The sequence below is a fragment of the Camarhynchus parvulus genome, chromosome 11 (assembly GCF_901933205.1).
Source record: "Camarhynchus parvulus chromosome 11, STF_HiC, whole genome shotgun sequence".
NCBI lineage: Eukaryota > Metazoa > Chordata > Aves > Passeriformes > Thraupidae > Camarhynchus > Camarhynchus parvulus.
The window spans coordinates 6,496,004-6,508,836 of record NC_044581.1 but is presented as its reverse complement, the minus strand read 5'-3'; the positions used below and the strand labels follow the sequence as shown (position 1 = coordinate 6,508,836).

The following is a 12,833-nucleotide window of genomic DNA, read 5'->3' as shown; positions in this document are numbered from 1 at the left end:
TCATTGAGTACAACTCCCGGCCCTGCACAGGACAGCCCCAAGAATCCCACCCTGTGCCTCCCAGAGCATTGTCCAAACTCTTCTTGAACTCTGGCACGCTTGGGCCCTGGGGACACTATTCCAGTGCCCAACCACCTTCTGGGTGAAGAACCTTTTCCTAATATCCAATCTAACCATGCACTTCCTTCACACAGCTCACAGCAGGGAGAAGAATGTGCAGAGCACAAGAGCAGCCATGCTCCTACCCTTTAAAACAGCACAGCAGTAGACTTGTTTCTGTCAGAGTCTGGAAAGTAAACATCCAAAGGTGAATACCTAATTTATACACCAAGCAAAGAAAGTGGTCCCATCAATACTGCAGGGATTTTACTTCTTACTTGGGGTCCTCTGGCAATTTCTACAATAAGTGGGGAAGGACTGAGTCCCAGCTCTGAGTCTCCTGTTCACTTTTTTTAAGATGGTTTTAGCTTGACCAAATCAAACACAAGCACACAGCTGCATAGAGAATTCCCTCAACAAACACAACTTTTTATTTCTGTAGAAAACATGATACTTTTCAGGAAGGTCCAGCTTATGGAACAGCAGCGTGCATGTTAATATACATAAATACACAGGGTTACAATTTAGTGGGAAATACATTTTTAAAAAAGCTTTCAAGTACACAAAACAAATGTAGTAAAATTAGAATATCCTTTCCACATACCTGCCTCAGAGAGAAACATTTCTCAAAAGGAATGAACTTCCACCCCATCATCTGCCAACAAATCTCTCCACTGGACACCAGCTGCAGGAGGGAGTGAGGATGGGCTGGCCCAGAGGGTTAATAGCCAGTGTTTGAGATCCAGAGCACATTTAGCCATGGCAGTTCAGTCCCTGTTCTCTCAACTATCAGGATGTGTGTAGTGTGACAGTTACCCAGCCAGCACATGAAGAGAGCTGCAAGAGGTAGGAAATACCTCCTTCCTTCCACTTTCAGGTCCCTGAAAGGGTTCATGCTGTACAACTTTGTTACCCACGACACTGTGGCAGTCCCATGACCCAGGGAGGCATTTATTTGGTAACAGTCACAGAAATGAGAAGGTGGCCCCACAGGCACGGCACTGGTGCTGCCAGGCAGTAAACACAACTGACATAAGCACTGAGCTTATGGAAAAACAGCTGCTGGATGCAGGCAGCCTCTTGAGTAGAAGGAATAATATCTACAGATATGGAAGAATAGCTCAATGCATCACAGACTTCCTGAATATTTTCCTGCCAAGACACCAACAACAGAGAATTGTAGTATCGTTTAAATAAAACATCAGTTTGAATGAATTTGAAAGACATTCACCACATACAGGAAGCCAAAAGGCTGATCTGTATGTTACTAACTTTAATCCATTCCTTCTACTTTTTGTCCTATAGGAGTTCAGAGACTTGTTACATCACTGAACTCTTTCGTAAAATTTTACAAACTGAGGATTAAAACATAAATCAGTCTCCAAGAGAGAGGAAAAAGGCATCTGAACAGCAGATACTCCCTGATCTTGCTCTTCATGCTCTCATAGTTAAATCAGCAACCTGTGCAACAGGGGTTGTGTCCCATTTCCAAGCCATGCAATGGCAGAGATCCCACAATTCACTTCAGCTACTGCAAGTGCAAAGGGCAATTCAAGTTTTCCTACCAGTCTCCAAGACAAAAATTAAATGTTTGCTAAAAACAGAAACATTTAAAACTCTTCAAACAATTTAAACCAGAACTGTTCCTATGAGAACATATTTTACATATTTAAAAAAAAACCAAGAAACTCAAGCTATTAAATAAGAATCTACATATCTTAAAAACCGGGTTTTTTTACATTACAGCCAGAAGTAGTATTTTCCAAGGTAGGAATGTTCATAAGTTATTTCTTTGAAGTGCCTCACAGAGGTTTTGGTTGGCATCTGGTTCCTCAGTCATCACCTCCACAGTCTCCCACTCACCTGACCTACTGGATTTCTTGATGGCCTCTACCACACTCTGCATGTACAGGCCATCTTCAAAAGAGGCTGCCATAGCCACAGGTTTATGATCCCACGTCCGACGGTCTTCCTGCTCTTGGAAAGACTGCCGCAGGGCTTGCACCATGTACACCATTCCTTTCAGGTACAGCAGAGGGATGTCCTTGAAGCCCTTCTCCAAAAGGCCCTTGTTGACAGGCAGAGAGTCTGTGAACAGCAGCTCCTCCTGGAGAGCAGAGTTCTTCTGCCCGTAGAGGTCTGTCCCACGAGCTATGAGGCGGCCGGCAGAGCCCACAATCATGACCTCATGGATGAAGGAGCCGGGCATGTTGAAGTTGAGAGTCACAGTGCAACAGACGCCGTCGCTCATGAGCATCTGGAAAACGCAGAAGTCGTCGCTGGTGACGTGGCGGATCCCGCTGATGGCCGTGTTCTGCTTCACAAAAGTCTTGAGCAAACCGTGCACCTTCTGAGCTTTCCTGCTGGTGAGGTGAGTCAGGAGGTCGATGATGTAGGTGCCCATGGTGTGCAGGCCGCCCCCTCCCATGAGCTCATCACAGATCCAGTTGTACTGGTGGCTGAGCAGGCTGCCCCCGTAGACCCGCACGTCGCAGATGATGACGTTGCCCACGTAGTGCTCCTCAATCAGCTGCTTCATCTTCACGAAGGCGGGCAGGAAACGCAGCACGTTGCCAACGATGCTCATCAGCTTGGGGTAGTACCTGGCAGCTGTCACCATCCTGAAGGCATCCACAGAGGTAGCAGCTTTCTCACACAGCACGTTCTTCCCTATTCCTGTAGCACAAATGAAAAGAAAATACAATATTTAGCACCCTTGAGGAGAACATGCTCAGATGCCCCAAAGGTTGTCAAGAAGTGGTGGTTTTAAGAGTTGGGCTTTCCTGCTGCAATTTCTAAGGTAAAGATCTGAGAACTAAAGTAGGAATGCCAAGTCCAGCAAGACTCAATGCTGTTTCCAAGATGCTCCAGTTGCAGAGCGGACAAACTCTCATAGAGGGAGGCTCCAAATAAAGAGAGGATTTTTACACCATGAAAGATAAATGTCCAAATGGCATCACATGGCATCTAAACAAGACACGAGTGCTATATTTAAAACATTATTTGAATACCTGTATAGCTAGAGGAGAAAAAAAAGCACCATGTACCCTGCAGGGAAGAGGTGGGGGAAAGGGAGATTTGATTTTCACTTTGTATTTCACCATCCCTCTACAATTTTTTATTATTATTATTAATTAATATAAATGGGACATGCCATTTACTTTTATATAAAAATGTATATATATAAAAGATACATACAGATTCTGTGCACAGAACACAAGAATTAGAAATAATTTTTTGGTAGGTGGACTGTTTTAAAACAACCCTTTCTAATTAGAAAGCAAATAATTTTGGTCTGCACATAGAGCCTGTTTGTACAAGCAGACAAAAGGTGACTGAGTTACACAGACAAGAGCTGCACCCCCAAGCTGACCCACTGCACTGTTATTGCTCCTGATGCACTTTACATTGTGCTCAGCCTAAATCAATGGGGCAGTCAATAATCCTCTTTTTTCCCCTAAGTGTAAAGCAGAAATTAAGTAATACAAAAGAGCATGACAGTACAAGTTTTAACCAGTCCTTACATTTCTGGTATCCCCCTTCTAATGGCAGGGCTTGACTTTTACTGTTTTTTCCTGTTTTACATCTGATCAAATACTTATCTACACATTTTTAATAACCATGTTATTCCTAACATGGTTTTTACAGACACTAACTGGGGATGCCACACCTGAATGTCAGTCATGGCACACCTCAGTTTCTGCCCAAGAATTGCAGGAATCACTGCACAGGGCGCTGGGCACCTCTCTGAAAGCTCCTCCTCAGCCAGGAGCAGGCTGTGCTCCCTGCCTGGCACAGCTTTTGACTGACTCCCAGTGCGAGGGTACCAGCACAGGCACTTCGGTCGGTGTCTGGCACAGGGGACGGCACATCCCCCACGGTGGCTCCTGCTCTCCGTGCTCCCCCTCCCGGCTGCACCCAGCCAGCCCTCCAGGAACCCTGGGCCAGGGGCCAGCACACTCCGTGACACAGCTCAGCCAAGGGACAGCTACAGGAGACTCTGAACCTCTGCTTCTAATAGACACAAGTGAAACCCAGTCAGAAAACGTGAAGACTACAAGTGAGAAATCCCCTCTACTGAGAAGAGTCTACAGCAGCTTTAATGACCAAAGGGTCAGGTCAAATTCCCAGTGGACACCCTGGCAGTCCATTGGTAACCCCCATTTCAGGGACCATTTCTGTCCCAGTCCTGCTGCCAAGGCAAGGCACAACCCTCAGTTCAGTACTTTCAGGGCTGGCTGAAGCACCTGGACAAGCATCTAGAGCTGCTTCAGTCCAGTTTATCTGCCTTGTTAAAATGATGCTTGTCTCCAGGCAGGTTACAGCAAAGCACCACCAGAGAAAGCAAAGGGATGCTCACAGCATCCCGAGCAGATCTGCACCCTCAAAGCTTGCAGAAAACCAAAGTGACACTGGCTCCATGGTGACTCCAGAGTGACTCTGCAGCCAGTGCTGTGCTGGTGCTGCTCCCCTGCTGCCCAGCCCTGGCTCCCTGCAGCAGGGACTGAGAGCAGAGCCAGCAGAGCCTGGGGACAGCCCTGTCACCCCGGGCCCTCCCTGCTCTGCTGAGCAGCCTCGCCCTCACTCAGTGCTGTGCCCGTTGTGGCAGCCCAGACTGAGCCACCTGAGGAGTTAAAGTTGCCTGCTGCCTTTTTGTGGGATGGCAGCCAGTGCAGCACACTGACAGCTCAGCACAGCCCACTGTGCACTGCCAGAGTGCCAGGGTGACACCTGGGAACACAGAACAGCTCTGGGATAATCCTGCTGTTGCCTTCAGTGAACATCGCTCCAGCTGTGCCCAAGCTCACAGAGATGGCCATGAGGCAAGGACAGGGGCCCAGTCAGAGATGGCTACAAGGTCCCTGACCAAGGTAATGGCCATGCCTTTTGTTTTTCAAGGCAGTGCAGCTTACATCCCTGGGATTGTTACTATTGTTTTGGTAATGAATAACCTGAACTTTGTACCATATTGTTTTCCTAAACCACAGCTGCAAAATTTTCAGTTGGGACCCTCTCCAGCCAGGAGACATGAGAGCATGGATGGGTGCATTTAACTGTGGGACACGAACCACAACTCAGACATTAGGGGAAATTTATTTAGTTCCTCTGAGATCAAAAGAAGCACACATTTAAAGAGAGCTTCTTGCTTTGCCTGCTGTGGAGATAAACCATAAGATTATACTGATTTTAATATGAACTATCCCCTGGGCTTTCATCTATTCTGTCTGGTTCATGAACTCAAACCAGTGTCACTGCTTTGTCCCCAGGCTTGTTCATGGATACCTGTCAGCAAGAAACTTAGGGAAGGAAACTGCACCACCTAGAAAAACTGGGGTCTTTTCTCCTCTTTACCAAATGGAAGCACAGGTTTTTAAAAAAGTAGAAAAAGGTACAAAAATAAGTGATAAAAGTGTCACCACTTTAAAACAAACAAACCAAGCCCAACAAAACACAACACACAAGACCATTATTACTGCACCACTTCTGACATTTCCTAAAGCCCAGTCTCTTGGCAAGTAAACACCAATCTGTTATAAACAATTCACAGAAAATAATCCTCTGATTATAATCATCACTGTATCAATCTCAACTTCAAAAAAAATATGTTGCTGCCATCTTTGGCCCTCCCCTCATTCTGTGTTCCTTCAGAACACTCAGACACAGGAAACCACCCAACACTGGCTTTAAATAAGTCATGATATACTGGGCAGCAGACCTGCAAATAGCACTGAAGGAACCTGGAGAGCTGAAAGGCAAGGTCAGCACCACACTGGCCTGAGATGTCTGCATCAGTTTACAGACCAGAACATCTCAGGACAGAGGAAGGGATTGTTACCCTTTCCTGCTTCCTCCATCCATCTCCCTGGCTTTTTCAGCCTTACACTTCCTAAACTTCCATTCAAGCAAACATACAACCTCTGTATTTCTGCACCAGCTTTACCTCCCTTTCCTCTTCTGGATAATGTCATCTCATGGGTTCCCAGCCTTCAATGAAGAAATCCCTATCCCTTTTAGTTAATAATCCATCAGAGAATGGTGAATCCTCTCCTTTTCAGCCCATTTGATCATCAAGGGCCAGAATACCTAGTGAAATGCATATTACCTAACAAGTGCTTTAAAGAGCTTTTAGCATATTTGAAGAGATAAATTCTAACTTACAGTTCAAATATTTAAAACTCAGAATACCTTGAAATTCAAAGGACAGTACTCTAACAAGGTAAACAAACAAATCTAACAGTACAAAAAAGAAAAGGGAAAAAAAAGCCTGAAATCTCACTCTGCATATCTAAGTGGCATTGCAAATGTTTGTCCAGGAATTTGTTTACTTGCAAAAGAAATTACTGTAGAGAAAAGAGGCACAACAAACCACCCTGGCTCACATGGTCTGAGATTACCTGTCCTAAAATTAACTTGTGTATCTCCTGTAAACACAGTAAAAATATCACCCTTGTTATTTACAGAATTACACGCAAACTGACACCCACGCTGCACTGCAGGAGACGACATTAACACTACAAAGTCACACACTGGGGAATTAGAAATGTCAGGCTGCCTGGGCAGTTGGCTCCCATCTCCCCGCCCAACCAGTCTGGGGTGTCATCCCTTCTTTCTCATCTAGCTAGATTCCTCCTGCTGTCCCCAGCATCTGCCCTCCTGAGTCAGGCAGAAGGATTCCTCCACCTGGGACCACATCAGCCTGCTATGGACATGGATGTGCCAAGAGTGGTCCAGGCAGTGGTCAGGGTCACAGCTAAAACAGCATCTCTTAGCTCCTAATTCACAAGATTTTACTGAGTGCTTACAAACATTTTTTCAAAGGCTTTCAACTTCCAAGTTTGATTTTACTTGTGGAGAAAGCATGAACAACCTTCCCTTCCCAGGAAAATCTCAGTTTCCTAGTACATGGGAAAATTTAAAATTAATTAAACAATTTGTTTTGTGTTTTTTTTTTTTTTGTTTTTTTTTTTGGTTTGGTTTTTTGGTTTTTTTTTTTGTTGCCCTGTGTTTTTTTAATGGGCATAAAGCCATTTACCCTCTCATTACTGTCTCTGATACAGCTGATTTTTATTACAAACTCCCTACCATAACTTCAGTCTGACCCAAGCGAAATATTTTAGCCCAGTTGGTTCAAGCAGATCTATAAGCAATTATTAACAGTATTTTTACAAAAAAAGAACACCAGGTAACCCTTCTCACAAATGCCACACAAAATTTTTAGCACTGCATTTGCCCGTTGGTGCAACCAGAACTGTGCTGGGCTAACAGCCTCCAATCTCAATCTGCCAAGAAGCTACAGATTTTTGGTACAACTCCAAGGATAAACAGGTACCTAGAGCCTTCACAGCAATTTGCCGAGTCAGTGGTGGAGGGATGTTGATGCAGACCAAATCCACATCCTGATGCAGCAGGACATCGTCAGTGCGACTCGTGTAGAAGGAGATGTTCATTTCCTCTGCCAGCTGCTTGGCCTCCTCCTCAGTCTTGCCCCAAAGAGCTTCAATGGAGAAGCCTTCTGCCCTCAGCAAGGGTACCAGGACCCGGGCAGCACTACCAGTTCCAAACACACCCACTCCAGGGAGCATTTTCATTCTTCATTCATTCATTCAAGCATCAGGGTCTACACACAGGCCTTCAATAAAATGTTCGGCTCCTCAGCTCGGTGTCCCATCCACAGCTCCTAAAATGGTAAAAGTTGCAAGTCATTATCAGGAAAAGGCACACTGTGGGATCAAACACACCTACCCTGAATGCCATCTTCTGTCCTTTGTATGGCTTTCAACATTCTCAAACATCCTAATGACAAAAACCAAAACTCCAAAAAGGCGCAATCTAGAGATACAGTATTAAGGGACAAACCTAACAAACCTATTGCAGAAGAATGGTAAGAAAGCAGCTGGAGAGAGTAATCTCCTCACCTTCAAAACTCAGCACATGGGGACAGAAACACATCCAAGAATGCAAGATAAACCAGACACAGAGAGGCACAAACTGGGAGTGACAGGAAGCACCAAGAGGACAGGACATGGAGTCTGTCATACCAACAGTAAAAGCAGTGCTGCTCTATTTGTGATGATGTAAGCCCCTAAATAAGATAAAGGTTTGTGAGATGAGGTAATATCTTTTATTAGACCAATTGAAATAGCTGGAAATAATAGACATGTTTTGGGACACATAAATCTTTCTTCCAAATTAAATACACAAACTGAAAACAACTACTTGGACCTTAACAATTTTATGGCAAATAGATAAGTCAGTCTAGAGAAGATTTAGAAAATATGTCCTGTGGGGAAAGCCTGGATTCAGTGAGCTTGTTTTGCCTGGGGAGAAGCCTACAAGGAGAGAGAATGCCAGTGTTTAAATATACAGAAATGTGCTTGCTGAAAGGAGAAGGGCACTCCTCTGTGTCCACTGTGGGAAGTTAAAAGCTTCACTCACGACAGTTAAAAATATCTCCTTCTGCCAATGCCACTTAAACTCCAGGAATGCAGGGTTTGCACAGAATTATTATACTCCCTACACACAAACATTTGGTCAAGTCACATTCTTTTTGTTCTTCCAAATATTTCCTGGTAAATCAATTCCTTTGAGCTCTACCTGCCAGTCTGTCTTAGCCCAGCTGCTGTGCACGCCTGGCCAAACTGCCTTCAGCACTCACTTCAGCATCAGCTGCAAGGAGAGACAGCAGAAATCTCCTCAATCTCTGACACCACAGAAACCTACAAAACACAGCTTTTGTTCTGTGCCTTTCTGAATTCTCATCTACTACACCCACTTGACCTTTTTTGATTTTTTTTTTTTATTTTTGAGAGAAAAACATGACGAATTCAGTTTTCATTAGAAGCTTCCAATGAAAAAGCAAAGACCATATTTTAAAAGAGAACTTGTATCAGCACCAGATCAACGCCTCTGGAAAAGACACCTAAAAGCAGCAACAATCATGGCCTGTTTCAGGAACAGTGTTACCCATCTCCCCATCCCAAGATACTCACATTAAGTTACAAGACATGAAGCAAACCCTGACACAGCACTGGGCAGTAGCAGCACAGAAGTGGAACTACTCCCAGTGCAAGGGCTTTGTTTGCAATCAGCATCTCATCAGTCTGGGGGTGCTGCACTGCCCAGCTTGTGCTATAAAACTGAACCCTGACTGAACTCTGAGGTATTTCTGTAGTACAAACACTAAACTAGAAAACAGAAATGCTTGAGAATATTTATCTTGCAAAATGCACAAATGTTTACAGATGCTATAAAACAGCTTATGAAATATTTACTTAATTAATTCAGTATGTTTTTCCTTATTCTGTGTGATGCAGCATTTGCAGTGATACTGTCACTGTCATTCTTTATAAAGATGAACAACATTCATTGGCATAAACTCCTTTTTATCCAACATTTAGCAGAACACTCAAACAAGGCAGTGACAAAGATCAAAAGGATCTTGAAAATATTTACTACATAAAAGGGTGGGACCCTGGCAAGGAGGACAGCTTCTACCCAGACTTGCTTTATATAAATCACACAAAAAACCAAAAAAACAAACCCTTGCAACTGGTTGGACAGCAGGCATAATTACTGAAGTCCCCACAAATCTGTTTAGCAGTTTATGGTCTGGAAGAGTTAAAAATTCTTACAGCAGAAAGAACATCTTTGTTTGAAGGGACACAAAGTGAGGTGGAACACAGACCAGGTGAGTGTGTGCCTGCTTGCACAGATCACACAGATGTGTCTAACTCACACAACACCAGCACGGTTCAGAAAAGGCTGAATTCATTGAAAATGCTCCAGGAGAACACCACAGTATGTGCAACAGGAGGCTCCTGCTACTCTGATAAGCTGATTTCTGTAACAATCACTCAGTTTTAGTGTTACTCTTCCCTGTTTTCCATCCAGCTGCCTCTTAAAAATAATCTCAGTCATGTGGAATTAATCTTAAACTCACTTATCCCAAAAGATAGCAAGCTTCTACATTGGTATCACTGGGAGCTACTGGCACAAACCTGCAAAATCTAGTGATGAGCTACCATGCACCAGCTCCTGATGCTACAAGAACTTCAGGTCACCAGCACCACCACAGAGCAACAAGGGGCCAGCCCAGCCTCAGCAGTGACTTCCAGCAGGACAGCCCAAGCTCTCTGGGAATGGAGACACAGCTTGCAGGGTCCAAGGGCCCCACAGGGCTGGAGACCCCAAACACTGCAGCCACCAGGCTCTGCAGAGTGGCCCTGAGCACAGGACAAGCTTCTCTTCCGTCCCCTGAGAGCCACCTGCAGCCTCCTCTTCTCCCACCAGACTTTCAGCAGTGCTGGTTTGGCAGGGCAGGCACAGCAGGGTGGATGTGGGTGCTGAAGGGCAGCAAAAAGCCAGTCCTTACACAGGGAAATCAGAGAGCACGAGCAGAACTGAGCTGAGAGAGCTTTTAGAAAGGGGTACCCGTGGGCACTGCAGCCTTCACACACACACACACACACACTGCAGACACACTCCAGGGTTAGCAGGAGAGATTCCAGCCTAGGCCAGCGTGAGGAAACAGCCTAAACCCTCCATGACAGAAAAAGGCCACGGCTGAGGAGAGGCAACTGTAATTACCAGTTTGGGAAGAAGGAACAGGGATCTCAGGAGAACAGCCCTGTGCTGCCACAGAAGTCCCCAGAGCACCATCGTCTGGAGCTCTATGTGCACATCTGGTACTTCTCCTCTAAGCAGGGGGGAGCAGAACTGGAAGGGCTGCAGAGGTGATCAAAAGCACCAAAATCTCCTGAAAAGGAAGACCTAAGCAAGGAAAGATTCCTCCGTTTGAAAGAGTCACAAGTAATAAAGTCAAGAGTGGCTTAGGATGGAGAAAACTGCAATTTTCATTGTCCTTCACCATACAGGAGCACATCAAATGGAGCTCAGAGAAGGCAGGAACAAAACAATCTGAAGGAGGTGGTTCCTTGCAGCAGACTTTTTAAAGTTGTGAAGCACCCTTGCCATGAGACAGTGCAGACATTTGTCATTTACAGGGACTCTTGTCTATCCACTGAGGCTCACTGAATGCACACAAGTCACATCTAGCACTGAACTGAAAACTAGAGAAAACTGGTTTTGGCAGAGCATGGGAACAGCTCTGAGAAAGAAATGCCTGAAACTGGTACCAACACCAGCTTACAATTAGGTACAATTTCTACATATTTACTTTAGAACTTGCCAAGTCTCAAACCTTCACACAAGCCTCAGCAAATCAGTTATAAAAATTAAAATCCTAGTGCATCAACCTCTCCAGCAGTCAAACATTGGAATGAACACTCCAGTGAGAACCCTCCCCCAGGAAACACAAATGGCAGAGCTTTTATGGGCAACTGAAACCAGATTGCAACAGGTATCTTGCATGTCAGGAGATAAAAATCAATCTCTTTTTAACAGAGATTAAATAATCAATCCTGCAACATCATTCTGACTTAAATTTTCCAACTGAAACACTTAAGAGCTCTGCCATTCCTCTTTTTTGTGGCCACAAAACACCTTCATTTTTGCTGAATTTCACAGTGAGTTTGAAGGCACATCCTGGTCATAGAAAGGAGCTTTTTGACTCTTTTGGTACACAGAGCAACAATAAGTTTGTGACCCAATGCAATGAAAAACCTGATGGTTCCTACAGCATCCCATTCAATTGCATGTTGAAGCAGTCTGGGAGCTCCAAAGGCAGAAGTTTCAAAAATTTGATAGTACAGACAAGGATCACAGGGCCCAGAAACTGTTGAGGACCACTATAGGTAGTGAAAATAACAGCACATATTCAGAAAGGTGCTGGCCAGGGTAGCACTAGCTCTGCATAAAGAGAAAGCTTTTCACATGTCTCCAACTTATCCTAAAAAGTTCCTTTTGGGTTCCAAGAAAGACGAGGCACATGGTGGAGGAGCACATCAGCAAACACTTCTGCCCTCTGGCACAAATATACTTGAGGCTGTGTATGGAATGGCTCACGTGTCCATGTCAAAACTGACGTGCTTTCATTACTAAACGTGCTTTTGATTCAGCGCCAGCGGGTTGTGCGATAACCCACGAGTCCACAGCCCGAAGGAGCTCCCACCACACCTGGAGACAAGCCCGGCACAGCACTCTGTCCTTCCTGGTCTGCCCGTACGGCAGCAAAGGCCCCGTTCCAGGCACGGCTCTTCCCACAGGTGCCGCCCGAGGCCGAAGGTGGCAGTGAGGACCGTGCCGGAGACAGCAGCAGCGGGAACACCCTGGGAACCAAACCGGCCTTGATGCAAAGCCCGCGGCACGGCCATGGCAGCCCCGGGATGCCGCTGGCACGGCCCGCGGTGCTCGCTCTGTGTGCCCGGGGCTCGGGCAGCTGCTCCCCCTGTGCGGCTCCTCACGGGGCTGGACGGGACAGAGCTCACCTGACCCCGCCTCACCTCAGGAACAGGGCAGGGCTCACCTCGCCTCACCTCACCAGGCCTCCCCCTTCAGAGGTCTGGGCGGGACGGGCCCCCCTCACCTCACCGGCCCACACGGAGTTGGTACCCCCGGCCCCTCCCGGCCCCGCGCCCTCTGGCAGGAGCGCGCCCCCCTCGCCGCCCAGCGGCCCCGGGACAGCGGAGGAGCCCGGGGGGCTCGAGGGGTCCGAGCCGCCCTCACCTGTGCCCGGCCGGGCCACCGGGGTTGTCCCGCCTGGCGCATCCTCGGGCCGGGCGCGCTCCCGAGGCGGCCGCGCGCTCCCGGGGCGGCGGCCCTGCCCGGCCCGCGCA

At 46.4% G+C, this 12,833-nt stretch overlaps 1 protein-coding gene across 1 annotated transcript; it reads right to left on the bottom strand.

Annotated features, from left to right (window-relative positions):
• Positions 1–507: 507 nt before the first annotated feature.
• On the bottom strand, positions 508–12,833 carry GFOD2 (glucose-fructose oxidoreductase domain containing 2). The gene is made up of 3 exons (XM_030955939.1): positions 12,724–12,833; positions 7,430–7,777; positions 508–2,775 (listed from the first exon to the last, which is right to left on the bottom strand). Exons 2-3 carry the CDS (start codon positions 7,686–7,688, stop codon positions 1,877–1,879), a joined length of 1,158 nt encoding a protein of 385 aa, XP_030811799.1. The 5' UTR covers positions 7,689–7,777; positions 12,724–12,833; the 3' UTR covers positions 508–1,876.